Source organism: Adiantum capillus-veneris, chromosome 15 (genome assembly GCF_014529385.1).
Source record: "Adiantum capillus-veneris isolate H3 chromosome 15, ASM1452938v2, whole genome shotgun sequence".
Lineage (NCBI taxonomy): Eukaryota > Viridiplantae > Streptophyta > Polypodiopsida > Polypodiales > Pteridaceae > Adiantum > Adiantum capillus-veneris.
The window spans coordinates 123,803,399-123,827,852 of NC_140945.1; the positions used below are offsets into that span (position 1 = coordinate 123,803,399).

The following is a 24,454-nucleotide window of genomic DNA, read 5'->3' on the forward strand; positions in this document are numbered from 1 at the left end:
AAAGTTCTCTTTGGCGTAGGCCGGTTTACTTTATCAACAAGAGATGTGCCAATGTGGACAAGAAGCCCAAGCAGGTAGACATGGCATCAACTTGCTATTGGGGAGGTCACAAGTTCAATACTCGGGTCACGAGGGGGGCAAACAATGGAGCTGACTTTTTGCAACCGTTCACGTGCCTCAAGATCCACACACTTCACTATCCTCCAGAAATCCCACCCCTTGGGCTTCATTCAGGACCCCAAGGTAGATAGAGTCCAAGCTTGCCCTCCCTTAAGTTTTTTAGGGCATCTCTTTTAACCCTCTCTAAATCAAATGTGTGGTAGTGTACTTAGAAGTTTAACAAAAAGTGTAGGTGAGTATTACCAACCCAATCAATGTGGACTCTCATAATCCTCCTCGGTCATTAGTGGGATTATCCATTCAAATGTGGGTTTACATCATTACAAAAACAAACCCAACATGCTAAGAGAAGCAAATTTGTTAGGTAAGAGCTCAAAAATCTCCCTTGCAGACGCAATAACTCCCCTACACAATTTATTAGAACTTGAAAGCACATAACAATCTGCATTGAAATCAGACTTAGGTGTTCTGCCATTGAAACTCTTGGCATCCATTATCTCTAGCCAGCGACGAATTAGGCACTTGGGCACATACACATCCATTTCAAAGCATCCACTGGTTCCTTAGCAGCCATCACAGAACTAAATGTAAGACAGGTTTGGACCGGGTGGTGATGCCTTCGCCATATCCTACTCACCAATGAAAACTTTTGCCATTTTCATTTGAAAATAGGTTACCACAGACTCATTTTCAAATGACAGGGTGTAAATACCCTTAGTTAAGTACAAAATTTCACACTAATATGTTGATCCACCTCTAGGCTACCATCTAGAGACGTTTCTTAACCATGAAACCGAACTTGACAGTCATATAAAATGCAACATCAATATGTTTAGCCATTCCAGCCAAGACTCTAGGACATGTAAACAGTAGTGTACATACAGAGGCAGAGATTTACAAGACCAAAGAAGAGGCTTGATCAATGAGAGATTGCTCTCTAAATCTTCTCAGAAGGGTTGTCTGCTGCCATTTTCAATTCCGCTGTTTTAGTCCTCTCGGTAATCTGGAGGAACATCTCTCTCTCTCTCTCTCTCTCTCTCTCTCTCTCTCTCTCTCTCTCTCTCTCTCTCTCTCTCTCTCTCTCTCTCTCTCTCTATGGTGGCTACCTGATTGGAGATCTTGCTGCTTGTATCCAGCTGCTTCTGCAGGGACTCGCGGAGGTCTTGGAATTCATTTCGCAGCTGATCCACTTCTGTGTTGAGGGTGTTCCTTAGATCTCCGAGCTCCCGTCGATACGTCTGCACCTGCGTGTCCAGCTTCCCCCTCCATTCTTGTAGATCCTGCCCCAAACAGAAAGGCTCTATGAAGAACGCAGAGAATTTATAAAAGATTAAGATCTCCACCATAGCTTTACCTCTCTGAGGCTCTGCACGCGAGCAAGAAGCTCTGCTCTTGATTCTTTGAGCTCCTTTTAAGCCGGCAGCCCACAACACACACTCCATTAGAGATTCGAGAGACTAAGGCACGCGCGCGCGCGCGCACACATGAACGCGCGGGGGAAAAGAAAATTCTGCGAGACAATAGTACCGTGATTCGTGTCGCGTCAGTAGCAAGAATTGATCCAATGCTTCCTGCATGGCGGCCTGCATTCTCGTCTGTCTGAAAAGGGAAGAAGGATTGTGTGGTTAGCTAGCTGATAGAAGGAGAGACAAACGCCACGATTCAAGAAAGAAAGAAGGTTTACCTCTGCTTTGAGCGGAGAAGTAGCCATAGCTGTCAATTTTGAAAGCTGTTGATGGAATATCAAGATGGTTCAACCAGGCGGGAAGTCTTATGTGCTTCATGCGTTGCGTTCACACCCGGCGGACACTCCTTTTTCTTTTTTCCTTTTTTTTTCTGCTTGGGGAAAAAGAGGATGAAAGAGAGTGTGTTAACCACTACTGAGTGTTATAAAAATGGGAAAACAAATGTCAACTATCTCTCATAGAGCTATTTCAAGTGCAGCTTTGCTTCGCAACTGGTTTTGTTCCCGTGAGGATTTCTGAGTAGAATATGTGCAATTGGTTGCCAACCAGTTACAAGGTTGCTCCTAGTCTCGAAGGTGGAGCGGACTGGGAATCGAAAAAAACAATAAGGAAAACCCATGCGAAACTTTAGCACAACTCTCTATTTTCCAGCTTTGTCAATTGTTGTAGCAGTCACTACACTCAATGCGAACATAAACGGATTGTTTTGTTGGTTATGCACAAGTATGCAACCTTCAGACCATGTGAGCTTGCTCATTGCAATCTGCATTGTCGGGGGATATGTGTTCGAAGGGTGAGTCGGGAAGGCACGGGGCCTTTGGTTGTGTGTGTGTGTGTGTGTGTGTGTGTGTGTGTGTGTGTGTGTGTGTGTGTGTGTGTGTGAGAGAGAGAGAGAGAGAGAGAGAGAACAGTAGACATAAACAGCTCTAGCAATCACCATAATCAGAGCATAATCATCAATAAATTGAGTACAGCTTAATCAATAGCCAAGGCGACAGACCGTTAATAGCACCGTCCCTTGGATTAACTGAAAACGAAGGAGTTTAAGCTCCCTTTACAAAGATTAAGCGGGCCGTTAAATATCTCTATGACTTATCAACATGATTAACAATGTTTAAGCTGATGACAGTGATGGAGATCTCCTCCATGTCATTCTTTTCCTTCTTCAATAGCCAACAATAAGTCTTCTAACTCTTCTTGCTCTATTTATATGCCCTTGGTACTTCCTCTTTCCAGGCGAGAGAGAGAGAGAGAGAGAGAGAGAGAGAGAGAGAGAGATTTTATTATCGTCCTTGGAGGTCAAATATGACTTATGGGACCAAAGTTACATGTGATGTAGTATGTGTGTGGCTAATGTGTGACTCTTGATGCTCCAAAATTGTGGTGATGAGAGTCGCAATGCAGAGCCCACATTGTGGTTGGGAGAGGAAAGTGTGTAGGTCTAAGTCATGGCTAAAAATGTGATGGAAGCAAGGTGGATGTGACCAAGAGTTGAGCACTCTACTAGTGTGGTACTCAGACTTGTGAACTTGCATTGAGATGATGTGCACAGTCGATTTGACTCTTCTCCATTGTCCCAACGCCCTGTCTCACATCGAAGGGAGTGGGGGGGTGGTTATGGAGCGAGCTCCTATGAACAAAAATTGAAGGGAGCAGCATCCTGGCATGCCATGAGAGCACCCTTGTAGCTATGAGAGACCTAGAACCCTCTTGTGGGTGGTTATTCCGACTTTTAGTATGCATATGTTAGAGGTTGTCCATAACAGCAATGGAGGAGCGGATGGCTGAGGTACAGGGTATGCTATTGTGGTAAAATGGATATTTTGCTACCTTAATTTCCAAAGTGCAGCTAATGTTTATTGATTTACTGTGTAAAGATAATTTGTGGAGTATCTTATCCGGCTACTTTTCTCTACACAATTGTTACAATTCTTATTTTGGTGAATGCAGATTACATTGTACTTATGTCAGACCCACCCAAGGTGACTACTTGAACTTATCCACGGATAGAGATCTAAAGGTGAATTTCTTATAGTATTTCATATAGAGATCTATAGGTGAATTTAAGTCATTACATACTATGTCTAAAGTGTGTTATTTAATAACTTAATATCTAGGAAGAGTGAAGGAAGAGGAGATACACATAGAGAGGAGAGAGAGAGAGAGAGAGAGAGAGAGAGAGAGAGAATATAAGCCTTAGAGGTTAGAGATAGAGAGAGGTGAGAGAGAGGGGGGAGGTGATAGTGTATATATGTGTGTGTGTGTGTGTGTGCTATATACGTGTATGTGTGTGTGTATACATATGTGTGCTATATATCCACTCTCTCTCTCTCTCTCTCTCTCTCTCTCTCTCTCTCTCTCTCTCTCTCTCTCTCTCTCTCTCTATCTATGTATATCTCTTCTTGAGATCTTTCATATCTTCTCTCCCCTCTCTACAGTATAAAAAGAGGAGTAAAGATTGGGAGGACCATTTGTTGTTGTTGCTGCATAGAGGTATGGTCCTCCCTTCTTTCCTCCTCCTCCCTCTCTACCCCCCTCCTTCTCACCCTCTCCTCCCCTCTTAGCTATCCTCCCTCTATCCCTCATCCCCTCTACCTCTCTCCTTTTCCCTCCCACCAATTTTCCTCTCTCCTCTCTCTCCTGCCTTCTTTCTTCCTCTTCCTGTCCCTCACCTCCCCTCCTCGTCCTCTATCTCCCTCTGTCTCTCCATCCCTGTCCTCTCCGTCGGCCATCCTCTCTCTCCCCCCCCCCCCCCCCCTCTCTCTCTCTCTCTCTCTATATATATATATATATGTGTGTGTGTGTGTGTGTGTGTGTGTGTGTGTGTGTGTGTGTGTGTGTGTATCTATATGTGTGTGTGTGTATGTGTGTGTATATATATACATATATATATGTGAATAGTGAATATATATATATATATATATATATATTGGATAACTCTCTATTGTTCTCTTATGACTCTCTCTCTCTTTCTTTATGTTGATGTAAGTCTAAACAAAACCCATGTTAATGCGTTGAAGGTGTTGTAGGATTGGAGAATATCTCATCTAGAGGACATTCAACCACATTCGACTGTACAGGTCAGCCCTTTGAACAAATGCCAAAGCATTCTATTTAAATAAGGCATTTATAATTCACATGCATGCTAGTATAGTAGTGTTGGTACAGTTAATGTCTCCCTTTCTCTCTCTGTCAATAAAGGATTTATTTCATATATCTCCATCGCTTCATAGCATATGTGCATTGATGACATTTTATGATTAGAATGTAGCTATCCATGATCTCTCTCTCTCTCTCTCTCTCTCTCTCTCTCTCTTCACAAGGCTTTCCTCTGTGTCCATGAAACTTATGTGAGTATCAAGAAGAACATCGCAACCTAAGGGAAGTAGTGTGTAATAGTATTGAGATAATAAGATTTAATTTCAATTTCTTGTGGGAAACAGATGGCTACGAAAATTTGTCTTTTAGCAAGAATGAGCATGTGGTGCTCTTAAGCAAGGGCAAGGAAGTTGGGAAAGGAATCATGATCCAGTCTCTACCCCACGAAAAGCTACATGGAAGAGAGTTTCCTAGAGGCACATTGGGAGTAGCCATCCAATCGGCATTAGCTCTCGGCCTAACGTTGCCACATGTTCCACCCATTGACGATGATGTGTGCACCTTAGGTGCAGCAGTGGGCACAGTTGTGGCGTGGCCGATAAGAGAATTGGTAATGAGACCTCTAAATTTTATTATGTCTTACATGCTCTCTTTTGCAAGCAACATCCAACATTTTGTGTCTAGGCAAAAGGACAACGAACTGTATCGTCTGGAGCCAAAGGTTCAGTACCTGTCGCTCCACGAGCCACTAGCATAGCATCGGGTGCTCCACCCAAACCAAACGTTTCAAAGCCTCCTCCAAAGACTCTTGGTGAAGAGGTAAGCCACTAGAGTTTAGTGCGTTGAATACTCATGAAATTAATCATTGTTTGCCAGTAATCTAGGCTAATAATTATTTGCCTATGACCAAGTAGTCAACGGGTGTCAAGAAAAGAAGTGCAGATCAAGCAAGTGAAGTTGTTGAAAGCAAGCGGGTCACACGAGCATAGAAAGAAGAGGACCCTAGCTGGGAGCCCCCAAAGAAAAAGGGTAGAATTGCTTTGAAAAAGGATGCGGCTAGCACAAAGAAAGAAGTCACCAAAGCGAAAGAAGTGGAGAAGCCAGTGAAAGCCAGTGCAGAGGGCACTACACAATCCGAGGTACCAGCACCATCAAAGGACCAGGTTCCTATTGTGAACTACTCAAGTGAAGGAGATGATGAAAGAGAGGATGTGGGGGATGAAGATCATGGTCTTTTTACTATTACCGAGAAATCCATGTTGAAATGGGATTTGCTCGACGACACTTTGCACCGCCTTCAGGTTGGTAATTTCATATATGGTATGCTCATCTAACATTCGTGAAGCAAACTACAAGATTAAAAATTTTCCTAGCACGGTTATATAGGATACTCGTAAGGTACCACTGCCACCAGTGCTATTGTGCCACTTGTTACCACATCCAGCGGTATGGCTAGTGCATGATCGGGTGAACAATCTAGCGTTGGAGTTCTCTAGAAATGGATGTGTTCCACATCGTGCCAGATTCATGCTTTCAATAAGGACTCCAGATCTAGATCCATTAAAAGTTAGTCATGCTATTCGAAAAACCTAGGATCCAATCTGGATGCAACTTAATGAGGATTTTGAGAAACAATTGCATAAATCCGGGTGGGGGGACATGAAAGGAAAAATGGTGACACATGGGATGGGAATCACCGTCTTCGGGCATGGAATGCACAAATTGATACAGGTACATGACTTCTTACACTATTGTTTCTGACTCTATATCAAGAAGAGAAGAATTTTGTGAAACTATGCAAGATGATTTTGCTAAGCATCTCACAAAGAGGAGCCTAAGTATCATTGTTGTGCGGAAGCCTACATGATTAAGGTCACTAAAGAGAACGAGGGAGAAGTTCTCACTGTGGTGGCACGCTTGAATCGGTAACCTTAGCTATAACATAATTAACGCATCCTAGTCGAATCGATAAGCTTAGCTATAGCATGATTATTGCTTCCTAGTCAATTCGATAAGCTTAGCTATAGCATGATTATCGCTTCCTAGTCTTTTAATGGTGTAAGTTTTGTTGGCACAGGATTAATGACAAAGGCTACATAAAAACTTCCTTCATAGCTATATATGCTATGTACGGTAAGAGCAATGGGCACAGCCAACATGGATACATTGCTTAAGGGTTTGGAGGACGATGTTCCAAGTTGGTTGCAACGAGAATTAGATGCTGAAATGAATAAGCGTGGGGACTTGCGGAGACGCTAGTACAAGGTTCCTCTTATCGTGCTATCCCAACTTTTATATCCGGTAAGTTTCATTGTCCTTTTGGTTATTCTCACCACGAGAATGTAGTGGATCAAACAAAGAATGAACTAATGTCACAATTCAGGCAAAGTATACAAAGGCTTTGCAATCTGTGAGTAATAAGCAATGAGCTCTCAACGGAGGAATTCACTACCCATTACCGCAACACATTCTATAAGGCTGACAAGAAAGGCCGAAAAGATACGCAACGGGCATCCGCAATTGCGGATCCTAACTTAGGAGAAGAGTGGTGGAGGTAAGACTAATAGGGATTTCTTTCAAAGGGAGTTATGTTTACATTCACCTGCTGCTTACAAATTTTTTTAATTTGTTTCTAGATTGCTTATGGACATAGACTGGAGCAGGAGACCAAAGTGGTTGACAGATGATCGAATATATAGTCTTGCATGCGCCAAACTACTAAACAATCATCGTAGCAACGTGCTAAGGGCCTTAGTTAGCAATGACCCAACAACATTATATCCAAGCCTAAAATCCGCACTAAGTAAGGTCATTTTGTGATAAATGTTTCACAAAAAAAGAGTATAGTATTCTATAACGTAGTTGTGTGATAATGTAGATGACCACTCCGTGTTTCGCACTTGGTTACGTCGAGAGACATGGTGGAATCGACTTGTGAATGAGGCTACGAGACAGTATGAACTGCTGAAGAAATCATGTCGTCTTCCTGAAAACGGCACCCTTGTGACAACTATACGAGAGTGGCAATCGAGGTACAGTGGCACATTGTATGAAGTGGAGTGCGAGAGATTCAAAGGTGGACTCAAAGCTAACAAGCAAAACAGAAGGAGGGTACTAACATGTCCACCAAAAGGGCATTTTACAGGTATGTAATCTTGTCCTAATTGTTTCCTAAACCCTAAACAATTTGGGTGGTTGACAACAAGTATATGTTGGCAAACATATTCCAGATGGGTGCGGAACATGGGTTGGACAAATAGAGTTCCAATTACAAAAGAGTGGCTCAATGTGAAGCACATTGCATGCATGTATACGGAAGAAGAACGTGCAACATTGTGGCCAAAAAAAGTGTATGTTGAGTGTCCTCTTTTCATTGACTTTGCAAAGCACACATTCCCCCCCAACAAGCGGGAGCAGTTCAGGGAGGCAGAGGTCGACAGAGTTAAAAGACAACAAGAAGAGGTAAAAGCATACAAAGACATAGTTAAACTATTTTCAAGTCACGTGAGGATTTAACTCCAACCCGTGAAATTATTTTTGCCAGGGCAAGAACCTACGTTCCCTAAAAGGAAAAGATGTTGTGACTGAGGAGACACATAATGAAGAAGAGGAGGAGGAGGATCGTGAACCAAGGCGCAACGATGGTGAATGTCCTTTGGAGTTTGAGGATGATGAAGACGAAAGTGATGTGCCGCCTTCTCCCACTGCTAAACCTACAAGAGCCCCACAATCTACCCAGGCAAGTATTCGCACACCCTTATTGTTGCCTCAATGGAAAGGTTGTACTAATAGTACTCGTGTAATTTATATGCTCTCCACAGGAGAGCAACGCAAAGAAGGATAAAGGTCAAGTAATGGAAAAAGATACTTTGATGCCTCCAAACAAGGTAAGTACATCAAGTCCTAAAGCAGGTCAAGAGGGAGACACACAATCAATGGGAGAGAACCTATTAACATCGAGACCCTTGTCGGCATGGAAGCCACCAAGAAGCTTAGAGAAAGGCAACACATTAATTGAGCCACCTCATCTTCCAACCCATGTACCCATGGAATGTGCGGGTATACAGGGGAACAATCAAGCTCCTAATAGTTCAACAACACATCAAGTGTCTGAACCATCCAAATACTCCTCAATCCCTCCCTAACAACAACAAGAACCATTGCCATTACAAGCTCATAGTCATGTCCCAGAGCGTGAACAAGCACCACCAGAATCTCATACCACTTCAGAGCCTCATGTTCTTCCTCCACATGACGAGGCACATGAGCAGGCACAAAGACAGTGCATAGATATTGGAATTAATATAAGGCGTGCTCATGTACACCCCTAGGTGTCCACTGAAAGTGAAGGATTGTAGGATTCCATACACTCTAAGGAAATGCCAACAATTATCGGCCTACCTCGTAAGTATAGAATGATTGATTGTGGTATATGTTGTGCAGTAAGCAAGGTATTTATTGTAGTGGGTGGATACAGATGATGCAAATGGCACAATAACCAAAGTTTCAACAATATTGTCTACTGTAGCAGAGGCTGGTCACTGCGGAGAGCCTGCTCTTCTTGTTGGAGGTGAGCAAATGTCTAGCAACAAAGCAAAGATATCTTTAAGTATATAAACTACAGTCACTTACATGTTTGTTATATCCAGATGTCATGGTGTAATGCAACACTCCACCTCATGATGAAGTGCAGAATTCAATGGCACATAGCTTCGGTATGCTAACAACCTGAGGTACTCCTTGTATTATTGTCTCACCTTACTAACTGGATATTCATTTCTTTAAAATTAGATCCTGCGGTTTCACTATTGATCCTATGGGAGTAGCTGACGAGATGGGCAAGAGAGATGTAGGTGCCCTACTAAAAAATATGGCTATAGTAGCTAGGCGAACCTTTTGGGTGCAAGGCGGGACAACAAATGCAGGTTGCGATGCAATATTTTGTCATCTCCCAACCAACACAAGCATCGTCGGGATAACATTACCCAGTATCCCCAAATGGAACCATTTCAAGCTCAATTGAATCCAGAAGGTCTTTGGTATTGCTAGGGAGTATCTTGATGAGAAGGGAAATCTGGTGTTTTTATGTCGTCGAGAACATGCATGGGCATTAGTGAGCTTAGCAAATCAAAATGGGTACTATCTTGACCATACAACTATCGTCCTGTGTGCTACTCCATTTAGCCTTCATGGTGGTGTTGCGGTAGGTAAAACTACTTGCTGGGTTTGGAAAATTAGTGTGTGATAGAGTGTGTCCTCATTATGACTCTTAAGTCCCACAAATGTGATGCTTGGAAATCGTTGTATTCCCGCAAAATTGGTGCCTACAGATTGAATCAAAAGCCTGATTTGGATGTTATTTGTGATTACTACAACGCCAGTCATTGGCAACTCAAAACAGATGTCTCTCCTTGGTGAGGTACGCCGTGAGTTTTCAACAAGTTCACCTCCATTGTATTTGCTTATTTAATTATCCAGACATGCATTTAGAATGATGATATCTCTACAAGGGGCATGGAGAGAAGTCCAACTTTACACGAGAAGCTACTCTCTTTCTATACAGAGGAGGGTAATGTAGTATTACAAATGTATGCTGACTGCGGTCTTCTTGCACTTCCGGGGCTGCGAATTGGTCGACATGTATTATTGCTAGATAGACAAGAGTCAATGGAAGAATTACAGCATCTATGTAATGGTAAGTGTCTTTCCTCATGGAGTAGTGTGAAATGGGAATCATGTATCCCTCCTAATATGATGCTAAGTAAGATTCGTTTGGTAATTGATCGTCGTGAAGGCACAGGCACACTTCCTTCTTGCCAGGCCAAAAGGAAACTCATAGTGTTCGATGTTAATGATGTCCTTTTGAAACGGTGGCGGTGGGAAAGTGCTCCTTCCCCCCACGCTGCGAGGATGCGTAATGTAGGGCGAATGGGTGTGTCATTGCGACCTGGGATATTGCTATTGCTGACGGTGATGTTTGAGATTTTCGATGTAGGGGTTTGGAGCTCCATGCAAGAGAAAAATCTCACCCCCATTATCGATTTAATTAAGAGTAAATACAAAGAGACTGGGTATGGTGAGACATTTTTCAAGTTTTGCCTACATCAAGGACACTGTGAAGAGAGACACTACGAAGATAAGCATCCAAAATTCAATTTGGTGTTTGTGAAGAACTTTAGACTGAATTGGTTGCCTCATACATCACAAATCCTTTGGGCACCATTCTAGTAGATGACAATCTTGAGAAGACAATCGGAAACCCACCACATACACTTGTAACAGTAAGGAGTTACGAGGGAGCGAGCAACGACAATGTGCTCCTCATGAATTTACTCCTATATCTAGAAGGTCTTCATGCATATCCTGGGTTAGCATCGGATTATATCAAGAACACGCCTTTCAAACAGGGTATGCAATGTATGTCATAGGCTTCATTAAATAGGTGATTGGTTTCAAATACTGTCTTCTACGACTTTCTTAGTAAACTTTCAGTATTAATGTAGTTTTTGCTAAGAGCATTGTCCCTAACCAAAATTTGATTGTAGTTTCTGTAGCGCATGGTGGGGAAGCTAAGCACACAACGGAGGCGACACATGGTCTTGGAGGAGATGCGGTCAAGGCACATCCTAAAATGTGACGAGGGGACCAAGATAATTGTGTACACAACAATGTTTAGCTGTTATATTGTAACTCAACGTCATCAAATAAATAAATATATTTGGGTCATTTATTAGTCTCCACTCTATATCTTTGTTTTAATCTATTTGGTTTTAGATATGTACATGTGATGAGGGGACCAAGATAATTGTGTACACCGCAATGTTTAACTGTTATATTGTAACTCAACGTCATCAAATAAATAAAGATATTTGGATCATTTATTAGTCTCCACTCCCTATCTTTGTTTTAATCTATTTGGATTTAGATATGTACATGTGATGAGGGGACCAAGATAATTGTGTACACAGCAATGTTTAGCTGTTATATTGTAACTCAAGGTCATCAAATAAATAAATATATTTGGGTCATTTATTACTCTCCACTCTCTATCTTTGTTTTAATCTATTTGGTTTTAGATATGTACGAGAGAGAGAGAGAGAGAGAGAGAGAGAGAGAGAGAATGCAAACATTGTAGCCTAAATGATTTTAGCATGCGATAACGTGAACATGCACCCAACTCAGAGTAATTGTTTTCTTTTGGTTCAAGTTGATAGAAAACCACATTGCAATGTGGGGGGAGGGATAGGGATTAGTGGGCTAGAGGAGAAGAGAGAGGGTAGGAGGAGCAGATGGAGAGATGGAGAGAGAGGGGGGGGGGGGGGGGGGGGTAGGGGTTAGAAAACCATATTGCAATGTGGGGGGGAGGGATGGGGATTAGTGGGGTAGAGGAGAGAAGAGACGGTCGGAGGAGAAAATGGAGGGATGGAGAGAGAGAGAGAGAGAGAGAGAGAGAGAGAGAGAGAGAGAGAGAGAGAGAGAGAGAGAGAGAGAGAGAGAGAGAGAGAGAGAGAGAGAGAGAGCAAGCAGGGTTTAGTGGGAGAGAGGGAAAGAGAGAAGACACATGAGGCAAATTGAGGGAGATGTGGAGAGAGTGTTAGAAGCTGGACAGACCCTACGGAAAATGACTGCTCGACGGATTATTATTTTGTAATTATTCATTTATTGAGAAAACCCGACATTTCACCTTTGTAAATATTGGGGCTACAGAAGTTTCCAGATTGTATCCCAGTTTTGACATTTAGATTGAGTAGATGGTTAAATTGGAACATTAGGGTTTGAGATTGTAAGGTATTTATACCACTTTTTGACCGTAATGAAAAACCTTTGTTATTTTTAAAAAAAGTATTGTCTGTGAGTGAGCATACTCTGTATGAGAGAGAGTGCGAGCTTCATCTTGAGGCTACGCGTGCACCGGTGGTCGGAATCAAGTGCGAAGAAGTGCAGCGTGTTGCCCCCGACAAGAGCTACGCGCCAATACCTACATTGCGTGCGTACGGTCTGGTTTTGCGAGCTCGACCTACGAGCTTCATTTGGTGATTCGGTGAGCATACGTTATCCGTTTTCTCATTTCAGCATATCCACGCGTTCGCATTGAGTAGAGCTACACATTAGGCACTTTAGTTTTTGGAAATGATGAACTGTAAATTTTGGCCAGACATCCTACGTGATTTTGCACCAGGTATTTAGGGTTGGGATTTTGGTTCATAGACCTTAGGGAGAGCGACCTGTTGGTGTTAGTAGGGTCTCCTTCAAGTTCTGTGGTATTTTGAGACAGTTTGATGGGTATTTGGCTCTTGTAAGTGTTGTAGGAAACCTCCTCTTATGCACTCCTGAAGGATGTAGCTTAGACATTGGGTAGAGACCTCTGTAGGAATTAGTCGAGAGTCGGTCAAGTGTAGATTGACACCCTATGCTTGCTTCCACGCGCCTGCGGGTCGAGCTTCGTCCTTAGCTGACAAATCTTGTTAGGTGAGTTCTCACTGTGCTGATGTCCGTCGCGGCGTATCCGCCAACATTGGAGCCGCTGCCGGGGACGAAAACCCTAGGTAGGTGACCGAGACTAGTCCTTGAGGATAGGGACTCTTTGGCTTGCCAGAGTCTCATTTTACATTTAGATAGGATCAGAGGGTGGAGGACTCTCTAGGTCTTAGAGGGAGTCTAGGGAGCGTGTGTCTGGCCTAGATCCTTGACTTATGTAGAATTAAGTAGTTTTAGTTTTTAGTCGAGTTGTGGTGTAGAGAGTAGGAGTTTGAGTGGTAGAAGCGGTGAAAGGAGAGCTTGAGAGTCCGAAGAGCAACCAAAACACCATTATCACCATTTCACATGATGAGTAGGATTAGGGTAAGTAGGACATCATGATTCATGATCTAGAGCACTTCATGCATGTTATACTTGCTATTAGGTTCATCACAAGGTTGTAAGAGACGCAAAAGAGTGTTTGAAAGCTGAAGTGAAGTTCAAAAGTTGTTGTGAGTGTTTCTGATAAAGCTGCAGAGCATCAGGGGCATTTCTATCAGGAAAAAAATAACTTTTAAGCCAGGAGACATCCTACGCGTAGGATGTCTACAGGGTGATCTGGTGGAAATTTTGAAGTTTTGAGTTGACCAGTGTGTTTAGAAGGTAGGTTTTACCCTATTTTCACATGGAAAGTGGAAATTTGACCATATCTTGACAGGATAAAGCTAGATAGACAGAAATTGCCGGACATTCTACCCAAATTATGCCAAGGCATTATTTTAAGACCAAAACCATAGGATGGCTGCATGAGCATGGTCTGCATGATATATTGAGTGACTGAGAAAGGTTTCATCTCAATTGGGTGAGAAAATTGGGTTCTAAGCAGACTTTGGCATCTTTGATTGAAAAGGGCTAGAACAGCTAAAATTGGGGTCTTTTGAAATCCAAACCAAAATCTAAGCATAACATTGAGTTGCTGACATCAAGGGGAAGCTATGGCACAAGTCTGGGGTCAAACAGACCAAAAAGATATCCTACACGTAGGATGTGTTTTGGGTGATCTGGCACTCCAAATCTAGATTTGAGCATACCAAAGTGATCGGCACCTTAAGGAGAGTCTATCCTTTGCATTTGAAGTCATTTTGAGCAGTTAGACATGCTATGCGTAGAATGTCTAATGCATAAAATTGAAGCCAAAAATTGACTGTGGGCATAGCAGGGTGTTGTATAGCTTGAGGCAAGCCTCCTAGTCAATTTTGGTCCAAATTGGAGTTGATTTGACTAGTCAGACCAACATCAGGCTGCTAGAACAGATTTCTGATCCATTGACCAGCTTATAGGTGTCCAAATCAAAAAGTAAAAACAGTTGTGGACTCAGCACATCAAGGGAAATCCATAGTGCAAAATCCAGGCAAAACAGAGCAGGAGACATCCTACACATAGGATGTCTATTGGGGCTTAGTGAAGTGAAAATTTGACTGAGGTTATATAGTGATGTTGCATTTGACTTGAGGATTCCAGAACTTCTTTCAGAAGTGAATTTGGACCTTGTTTGACCTTTTGACGGAGCAAAGACAGAATTAAGACTTTTCATGTGAATTGACAAACATCCGAGGGAAGTACAGTTCCAGATTAGCATACCTAATCCAGAACATCATAAGTGTATAAAATACAGTAGTGGTTGGGGTTAACCCTCCAGTTATACCAATCATTACTAAGACCACCTCTAGCGGTTAAATGCTTTGATTTGATTGCCGAAATTAAACGCTTGTGTACAGGTATATTCAGCGGCAAAGCAAGAACTTGTGCGGAAACTGATCCTTTGCCAGGTGAGTGGTTGGATTTGTGTTAAGTTGCATTGCTAAGTTTGATGAATTTAAGATCAGGAAGACACATTTTTAGAGACCAAAAGGTGGCAGGTGACCAGGATAGTTTAGTGTCCACCGAAGAGAGTGTAACCCAGGCAAGGCTAGATCCACTAGCACCGATTATTGAGAAGGGTAGTGATACTGACACTTCATCCGATAAATCCTTCTTCATGATGGGTAGTCAACAGCCAGGAGGTTTCACCTATGACGGACCAATGCCAGGAGGAAGCACCTCCTTAAATCCTTTGAATGATTTCGAGTTCACTGTAATCTTCTTAGAAGGAACAAATCCGAGGGGAGCCCTAGTTTATTCTGACTATCGAGGACGCAAGTGTATTTGTATTGAAGAAAGACCCACTCAGAGACTGGAAGTAATTCGAGTCTATGATGATGGAGATAAATTCTGAGACGAAAAGGGGAACCACTATCTGATAGTTAGTAACCCTGAGGATTACAACTTATATGGAGATAACATGGCAAAAGGAAAGATGGTTTCAGAAACTCAAGAACCACCTCCAAACATTGATCGACATGGAGCTCTTTTTATGTATGATAAGAAAACAACCAGGTCTCAACCTATAATGAGAATGTGGGGATTTACAAGCATGAGAGCGAGGGAATAGTCTCTTACTTCCGATGCAAAGAACCCTACCCAAATGAATTAAGCAAAGACAAGGTTCTTTACTTATTCTCTTATGAAATTGCTATGGGGAAGGATATCGTTTTTGTTGATAGGTACGGGCGAGAGTACAAACGTATTCTCCCAGAGGAGGTAGAAAAGGCTACAGTTTCAGAAGCATCAACATATGCCCCAGAAGAAGTGCCAAGAGCCACCTACACCCCTAGCAAGTCGACAAATCCATTTTCAGAGGAGTATGATGCGACCTCACATTCTACCCGACAACAGACGTTCAACAACCAGAACCAACCAGCAACCTAGCCATCATTGCAGGCATGGCTTCGATAGAGTGCAACATTAGAACAAGACCGAAATCGGGATGGTTATCAAGCTGCACGAGGGCTAAGGGATTTACAAGAACCACCACTCTATTCAAGGTATCAAGGCGAGAGTAAGCCAAAAACTCAAGGGTCAACAGAGCCTAGAAGACCACCCATAGAACGAGTTCGAAGAGATGAACCATCTCATGCAAGAACCGTCAGAAATTACGGTTTAGAAGCACCACTGGGAGAAGAACCCACCCACTACCAAAGGCCAGAGGAGGTACATCAATTAGGACGTGGAGATCCAATGATGAGATTTGTAGACCATCGTAGAATTAGACCTTCTTAGGTGCAAAAATGGGTAAACAAGAAATACACGGGAAGCAGAGATCCTAGAGATCATGTAGCAGCCTTTGTGCGTGTAATTAGAGCTGAAGAGGTGTTAAACTTTCCTACCCAATTTGCAGGGTTTGGACTAACCCTGGAGAAGGATGCAGCTACTTGGTTTGACTCTGTGGAGCGTAGAGACTTTGAGTCTATGGAGGAGGTGTTTGACGAGTTTGTTGAGGAATTCTCACAAAGGGGGATAACTCATAATACTGTCTCACAAATCCATAAATTCAAATAGAAAGAAGGGAAATTTGTGCGAAAGGCAGCCCTACGACTAAAAATATATGTTAAGTTCTGCCCCGTGGAAGAACTGCCAACTCAGCCCAGACTTATGCTTATATTTATTCAAGGACTAAGGAATGCAGATCTCCAGAAGGACTTACATATGAAGAGGAGCACGACGTTAAATGAGTTAACTAAGGAAGCTCTTTACCTTGTAGACAATTGTGCAATCTACAAGGAGGGTGAATTCAAGGATCTTGATGATGATTCATCCTCACAACAAAGCGGAAGCAAGTCCGCTAAGACAACACCAAAAGGGGAAGTAGTTGTAAGCCAGGAGCAGCTTGTAGAGGAAGTGCTAAAAAAGATTAATGTTAAGGCGGTTACGCCGCTAGCGGAAGCTAAATAGCGAGAACTCAACCAACAACAGAATTTGTTAGATGAGGACAGAGCTTGACCCGCAGGCGCATGGAAACAACTAGGTGGGTGTCAAATCACCTACTCGACCTTCTAATGACAATCACTACTAAGGAAATCAAATCTAAGTTCTAAAATACGCAAGTGACTGAAATCAATACTACGAACGAATGCTATACGAAACAGAATCTAGAATCATTGAATCGATCTCAAACTCAAGGGGAAGTCTATACACTAGGTAAGAACAACACCCTAAAGACTTGAACTGCAAAATCAACCTATAACCACTCCGTGCGGTAAACGCGTATGAAGACAGGCCGAAATATACAGGTGACCAAAACTTGACCTCGATGGTACTAATGTGTAGCTCTACTCGTTGTGGTTCTATAGATATGCTGCACGCTCAATTCTGACACACGAGTTGGAAGAAAACTCACACCGAAACTCGTAGGAACTTACCACACATAGAAGCCGATAGCGCGCACTCTTGGTATCTGTGCGTAGCTCTCGCCGTTGCTAACACAATGGCGGTGTCGCTTCTCCAATGGCGGCTCCGTAGCTCGCGTAGCAAGTAGATAAGACTCTCTCTCTCTCTCTCTCTCTCAGACACAGTCACGGTGCTCAAAAACTCACTTTGATTAATAATCTGAATCTCTAGGTTACAAAAACTTTGGCTTATATACCTCAGCCTTGGAGGTGAGAACATCTCTAACTAATTACATCAGCAAGTGAAATTACTTCGGGATTACAAGCTGGAAACTCAATTGAGTCCCGTTACTTAATGAATGGCTCAAATCAAAATTAATGTCGGAAAGACATTAATTACAATCAATGGTTACAAAGTGATGAGTGTGAGCAAAAATGTGGGTGTGATCCTCTGCTGGCTCAACACTCCCCCCCCTCCGCGTTCATGTCGTCCCTGACATGACTTTTATTCTTGGTCAATAAAGTCCTGTCGTCTTGAGCATCTGCAAATCTGATTTGTATCGTAGGTTGCCAATGGTTAAGGTTGGGCCGAATATTTTGCTTTCGTGGGTGAAAAAGCCGGTGTAGAAAGCTTCTTCGAATGTTTGCATGTGGAAGCTAGGCAAAAACATAATCCTTTGGTATAGGAGGTGTAACACTTTTGGAGAAGGCTGCAATGAAAGATCGTACATCATATCAGACACTGTGTCGGCCGTCGATAGTAGACTCGAGGTCGTGGCTTTATCTGGCGCGAACACTTCAATGCAAGCTAAGAGAGTCCTGCAGATTTTCTTGAGCATCTGACATGAAAGGTCAGGAGAGCCAGTAAAGAGCTTGATGGTGCCCGTTAGGGTTTTCACCATGTAGGCTTTACCTATTCTCTCTCCTGCCTTTGGTCCTGGCATCCTGGGATAATTAACCCAATTTGGCTTCTTTTCTGCAATCCTGCCATGCTCTTTCCAGTTTCTGACTCTTGGCACCGGGCAGAAGGTTGCATCCTCTCGGATCTCCTTTGGTGCCTCCACCAAGTAGATGAGGTAGGCTGGGTATTTGTTCAGCCAACCTTTCCTCCATCAGCCAACCTTTTCTCTGTTGTTCAGGTTCAAGTGTTCCAAGTGTTCGGTGAAAATCTCGTAAGATCTCTCCGAAGAAGTATCAGAAACACCTCCTTCAAAGATCGGCTCTAATGGTTGCACCCAACTTTGGTTTACACTTCCCTCGGTTGATATGACACTTGCTTGTTCCCCTTGTTTTGGTTGGTTATTCTGGAGATTCCTGCTCGATCTCAAATTCATCAATTCCCCTAAAGGACTTTAACTTTTCCGTCTCGGCAATTTGTTTTCCCAAGTTTTTGTGGTCAGAATTGATCCAAACTGATTGATACTTGGTCAATGGTTTAATCTTGTCAGTTGGACAACTTCTGTTTCATCAAGTGAGAATTTTGTTGCAGTTATGCTGAAAAAGACATTATACGCGTATGATGTCTTTTTTCACAGATTTGGACTATTTTGATTATGCTCACTCTCAGTAGCCCCCTTATGCTCTGTCCACTCACAAAATTCAGTTTGAACTCTGTTTGAGCAAGTTATGGCTAATTTAGGCTTTTCTTGGCAATTTTCCGCTTTTGACTTGTTTTGGGTCAATTGTGATCCAAATGGGATGAAACTTGAAATATAACCTCTAGACAGCTATTACAAAGTATCAAAATATGTCCAAAATTAGGTAAAAGACATCATACGCGTATGATGTCTTTTTCATCAATTTGGGTCAAGACTTGATATTTATGCTTTCTACAGTGTTTGTAACAATCTTGTCAGGTCAGATATCAAAAATAAGCAGTGGATGTGCTAAAAGACATTATACGCGTATGATGTCTTTTATCCCAGATTTTGACTATTCTTGGTTTTAAGCCTTCTCCAATGTTTATAATTGAGTTTCAAGTGTTTTTGTCAGGTTTGAATGTAAAAACAAGATCTGAATCCAAAATTTCCTATTCTTTGCGTTTCTTGGACTCCGACTTGTCTTTTTGGGTTTCTTTGAGTGTTAATGCTCTTGTTTTAAGTTGAAATTAGGGTATAACCCCCCTTTTGAACACTCTGGTAAAGTCAAAATTTCTATTTTGGTCTCTGTTTGGTCATTTAGACATCATATGCGTATGATGTCTAAAGCTGCAGATTTCCAGTTTTTTGGCACAGAATTCTTCCTAAAGCTTTCTCAAGTGCTCAGCAACTCCCAGATACACAGAAAATTTCTCTGACTTTTGTTTATTGCAAGTTTCACTACTAACTCGACGGTTTAGTGATCTAACATGCAATCAACCATATCAAGCAAATACTCCAATGATTACTAGCTCTAGATCAGGATCAAATGAAGTCCTACCTAAGCTATTCCTAATCATAAAATGGGTTTGGTAATTGTGATTTTAAAGAGATCCACTGCCACTCACGGACTAGCAAATTCTTCTTCTATCAACAACTACTCAACACCAACAAAACAACAAACAAATCTAAGCTAAACTAAAAATACTGTCAACACGGAAGACCCAGGAATACCCCACTTCCTAGTATCTCTCGAGATCTTCGGAGTCCACCACTCCTAGATCTTTTCTAACTAAAGTATACAAAGTAGTTTATACGACTCACCTCGTAGGATTAGTCTAAGGTCACCTACTTAGGGCTCTCGTCCCCGGCAACGGCGCCAAATGTTAAGGCGGTTACGTCGCTAGCGGAAGCTAAATAGCGAGAACTCAACCAACAACAGAATTTGTCAGACGAGGACGGAGCTTGACCCGCAGGCGCATGGAAACAACTAGGTGGGTGTCAAATCACCTACTCGACCTTCTAATGACAATCACTACTAAGGAAATCAAATCTAAGTTCTAAAATACGCAAGTGACTGAAATCCGTACTATGAACGAATGCTATACGAAACAGGATCTAGAATCATTGAATCGATCTCAAACTCAAGGGGAAGTCTATACACTAGGTAAGAACAACACCCTAAAGACTTGAACTGCAAAATCAACCTATAACCACTCCGTGCGGTAAACGCGTATAAAGACAAGCTGAAATATACAGGTGACCGAAACTTGACCCCGATGGTACTAATGTGTAGCTCTAGTCGTTGTGGTTCTATAGATATGCTGCACGCTCAATTCCGACACACGAGCTGGAAGAAAACTCACACCGAAGCTCGTAGGAACTTACCACACATAGAAGCCGATAGCGCGCACTCTTGGTATTTGTGCGTAGCTCTCGCCGTTGCTAACACAATGGCGGTGTCGCTTCTCTAATGGCGGCTCCGTAGCTCGCGTAGCAAGTAGATAAGACTCTCTCTCTCTCTCTCTCTCTCTCTCAGACACAGTCACGGCGCTCAAAAACTCACTTTGATTAATAATCTGAATCTCTAGGTTACAAAACCTTTGGCTTATATACCTCAGCCTTGGAGGTGAGAACATCTCTAACTAATTACATCAGCAAGTGAAATTACTTCGGGATTACAAGTTGGAAACTCAATTGAGTCCCGTTACTTAATGAATGGCTCAAATCAAAATTAATGTCGGAAAGACATTTATTACAATCAATGGTTACAAAGTGATGAGTGTGAGCAAAAATGTGGGTGTGATCCTCTGCTGGCTCAACAATTAACCTGTATGCCAAACCACAAGCTAAACAGCCAAACTGGTGTGCTATTGAACAAAAATGGACAAACCATGGGACGGAGGAATGTTATTATAACAAGGGATATGTGAGATAGAGACCTTATGCTCCCCAGGCTCAGGTAGCATCTCGCGACTATAATTTAATTGGAAACCAACTCTATAAGCAAGGAAAGGACAATCAACTTAGAATCTGTGCAAGTGAAAGTGAATACCTGCTGATTCTAGAACACGCACATGGAGGCATAAGTGGAGGCCATTTTTCGGGTGATAAGACGGCAAAAATTGTCCTAACCGCAGGAATATGGTGGCTTACATTGCATATGGATGCTGAAGAGTTTGTAAAGCGTTGTGACGCATGTCAGCGCACCAAGGTGCCAATAAAGAGAGATGAGATGCCATTACGGCCAATGATGGGAGCAAGGCCATTTACAAAATGGGGCATTGATTTTGTGGGGCCTATTTCACCCTCTGCATATCGCACCCATACCCAATATATCATTGTGGCTACAGACTATCTCACAAAATGGGTAGAAGCCAAGGCAACACAAAAGGTAGATGCACGAACCACTGCACAATTTTTGTATGAGAATGTCTTTGTACGATACGGATTACCAATAGAAATTGTCAGTGATTGAGGAACATGTTTTCTTAATGAAGTCATTGAATATCTCCTAGAGTAATTTATGGTCATACATAGAAAATCTACTCCATATTATCCACAGGCAAATGGACAAGCTGAGGCCACAAATAAAACACTATGCACGGTTCTCACTAAAATTGTATCAGAGTCAAGAAAAGACTGGGATCAACAGCTACACTCAACACTATGGACATACAAGGTAGCTTACAAAACATCAATAGGAATGACACTATACAGCATGGTGTTTGGTCTAAACGCTATATTACCCATAGAGTTTTTAATTCCAACTCTACAAGTAGCAAAACGCTTAGAATGGACAGGGCATGAGCTCTCTTCAAGAATAGATGATCTTGAAAAGCTAGATGAACTTCGCTTACGAGTTGTAGCTTCGATCTATGCTAAAAAGAGAAGACAAAAGAAAATTTTTGACAAGCATGTGCGCACAAAAGAGTTCAAAACAGGTGATTATGTACTTGTTTATACCTTGAAACAACATGCCAAGAAACTTAAAAATGAGAGGGATGGGACCCTTTGTGATTCATGCCTTATCACAAAGTGGAGCTGTCAAGTTTGCTACATTAGCAGGTGAAGAAATGCCAAATTGGATTAGTGGGTGTCGATTAAAGAAATATCATTTACCACTAACACAGGATATGCTTCAACAAATCCATCAAGAAAAACAATGAATGAAGGAGAAGCAGAGAGTATGAGAAGAGGCCCAAGTAGAAGCAAAAGAACGCATTGCCAAAAGACGGCTTCTAAGACAACAACAACAATGTGGATCACCGTTGTGAATAAATGCTATTCGACTAACGAATTTTGATGAAGACACAGTGGAGCCAATAATTGCAGTCAAAGTGGGTAGCAATCAAGTTGAATCGACGGCATTGCTTGATTCTGGAGCACAAGCAAATTTAATCTCTTACGGATTATACAAACAACTCAAGCTCAAAGGTCAACTACATCCTACTCCACAAGTGTTGGAAAGTAGTACATCACATTCGCTGAAAACATTGGGCTGGACTATATTGCATATACAAGTACATCAATATATTTATCCACACAAGTTCTATGTGGTTGAGGATGAAAGCACACAACACCCCATGTTGTTGGGACAACCTTGGCAAAAAGAGTATAATGTGTAGATAGATTGGAATGTGAATGCAGAAAAAATTCAGCATGCACAAGAACAATAGGTGATAGCCTTTGCTCAGCAACCACGGACGAATCAGCTGGCAGCAACACAGTCACTAGAGAAAGAACCAAAATAACGAATGTCACTAAAGAACAACAAGATACCCATGGCGAACAAACAGGGAACTGCCAACCATGTTCACTATAAGCATACAACAACACAGACCGCAGTGCCAAGATCAAGGTTAGCAACACGCAACAAACAAGTATGGGTGCGGAAGGATAGAGGTGACATGGCAAACAAACCACAAAACAACAGCATAAGTCAAAAGGAGAAAAGAGTTCAACCAAAAACCAAGGGAATAAAACAGATATGGATCCCAAAGAAAAGGCTCAGCAACAACTCAAAAGCGACTCACATTTGGATCCCGAAACTGAAGCAAAAGGAACTCCCTTCAGTACAAGCAACATCCGAAGGCAGAGACACACAACATATGAAACCGGCAAACCGATTTATGTGGGTGCCAATCAACAACAAAACAATGACAACCACGGAAGTAGAAATAAACATACAAAAACTTGCAAAGCAAAGCTATAAATGGAAAGCAAAAGAGACAAAGACTATGGCCACTTCCGCCACGACAATTCTCTCCAAGGAGACAACCATGGCCATATCGACAATAGCGGCAAACCAAGATACTTTTGCAAGACAGACGATCAAACAAAGAGCGGTAGAGTTACAACTTTTACTTGCAAAGAAAATCAGCCAACCACAACAACAACAAATAGGAAACCTCGACGGCGAATGCCAATAAGCATATTTGCTTATACCCTTCTCTTGCACAACATTAATTTTTTCCATGCATTGACTGAGTATGCATCATATAGGGCCACATTACACGGCCAAGCATTAGCATAATTTTTTTTTCAACCCATGCACGACACATACACCGAGGCTATACCTTGTCGTCCGGGAGGACTCCGGCTAGGAGGGGGGAGGCATTCTCGAATGCAAACCCAATGGCAGAAAGAGCAAAAAAGAACATGTTTTTCGACTATTTTTAAGGGTTTTCGTTTGATTGCAAAATTTTCTGGACTAACCCAAGTATATATGCCCTTATACAACATGACTAGACAAGTATATGGGGCTAAACGCCAAATCAAGCCCCGAGGTGTGTGTATATAAGTAAAAATAGCCATTTTTTGGGCAAAATATTGATAAAACGGAGAAATCCGACCATAAAAATTGCATGTGAGTGTATATAGTGTTTTGCGGTGATGTTTTTGATTTATTATGAATTTTGGGGATTTTTTGGGTTTAATTTGCTATTTTTCTTTTAATTTTACTAATTTTTGGCAGAAAAACTTCAAAAATACAAAAAGCAAGTGAAAAACGGTCGTAATGAAAAACAAAAAATATGGGGATGATCAATGACTATAGGACAACCTATAGTACAATGGGGGTGCAATTATGAGAATAGAGCGGATAGCGTGTTTTGGCCAGATTTTGACCGAAACGTCAAATTTCTCGTAAGCTGGGCAAATGGAGTCCAAATCAAGAAATTTTTGAGCC

The 24,454-nt window shown here is 42.1% G+C and overlaps 3 protein-coding genes and 1 long non-coding RNA gene across 4 annotated transcripts; 3 read left to right on the forward strand and 1 right to left on the reverse strand.

The window, feature by feature from the left end:
• Positions 1 to 530: 530 nt before the first annotated feature.
• LOC147441431 (uncharacterized) lies at positions 531 to 4,666 on the forward strand. Its single transcript, XR_015184368.1, has 3 exons — positions 531 to 707; positions 3,537 to 3,606; positions 4,616 to 4,666. It is a non-coding gene; the product is annotated as an uncharacterized LOC147441431 (long non-coding RNA).
• Positions 864 to 2,186, reverse strand: LOC147441432 (uncharacterized). Its single transcript, XM_086483717.1, has 5 exons — positions 1,805 to 2,186; positions 1,648 to 1,719; positions 1,475 to 1,528; positions 1,227 to 1,400; positions 864 to 1,123 (listed from the first exon to the last, which is right to left on the reverse strand). Exons 1-5 carry the CDS (start codon positions 1,829 to 1,831, stop codon positions 1,058 to 1,060), a joined length of 393 nt encoding a protein of 130 aa, XP_086339843.1. The 5' UTR covers positions 1,832 to 2,186; the 3' UTR covers positions 864 to 1,057.
• Positions 4,667 to 4,724: 58 nt separating the features above from the next.
• LOC147441433 (uncharacterized) lies at positions 4,725 to 6,768 on the forward strand. The gene is made up of 6 exons (XM_086483434.1): positions 4,725 to 4,734; positions 5,030 to 5,295; positions 5,370 to 5,504; positions 5,600 to 5,659; positions 5,735 to 5,986; positions 6,763 to 6,768. Exons 1-6 carry the CDS (start codon positions 4,725 to 4,727, stop codon positions 6,766 to 6,768), a joined length of 729 nt encoding a protein of 242 aa, XP_086339560.1.
• A 59-nt stretch (positions 6,769 to 6,827) lies between these two features.
• On the forward strand, positions 6,828 to 11,415 carry LOC147441434 (uncharacterized). The gene is made up of 10 exons (XM_086483435.1): positions 6,828 to 6,943; positions 7,108 to 7,239; positions 7,322 to 7,424; positions 8,073 to 8,147; positions 8,230 to 8,424; positions 8,507 to 8,536; positions 9,044 to 9,089; positions 9,163 to 9,255; positions 9,335 to 9,418; positions 11,231 to 11,415. The coding sequence occupies exons 1-9, from the start codon at positions 6,828 to 6,830 to the stop codon at positions 9,346 to 9,348; spliced, it is 804 nt and encodes a 267-aa protein (XP_086339561.1). The 3' UTR covers positions 9,349 to 9,418; positions 11,231 to 11,415.
• The last annotated feature ends 13,039 nt before the right edge of the window (positions 11,416 to 24,454 follow it).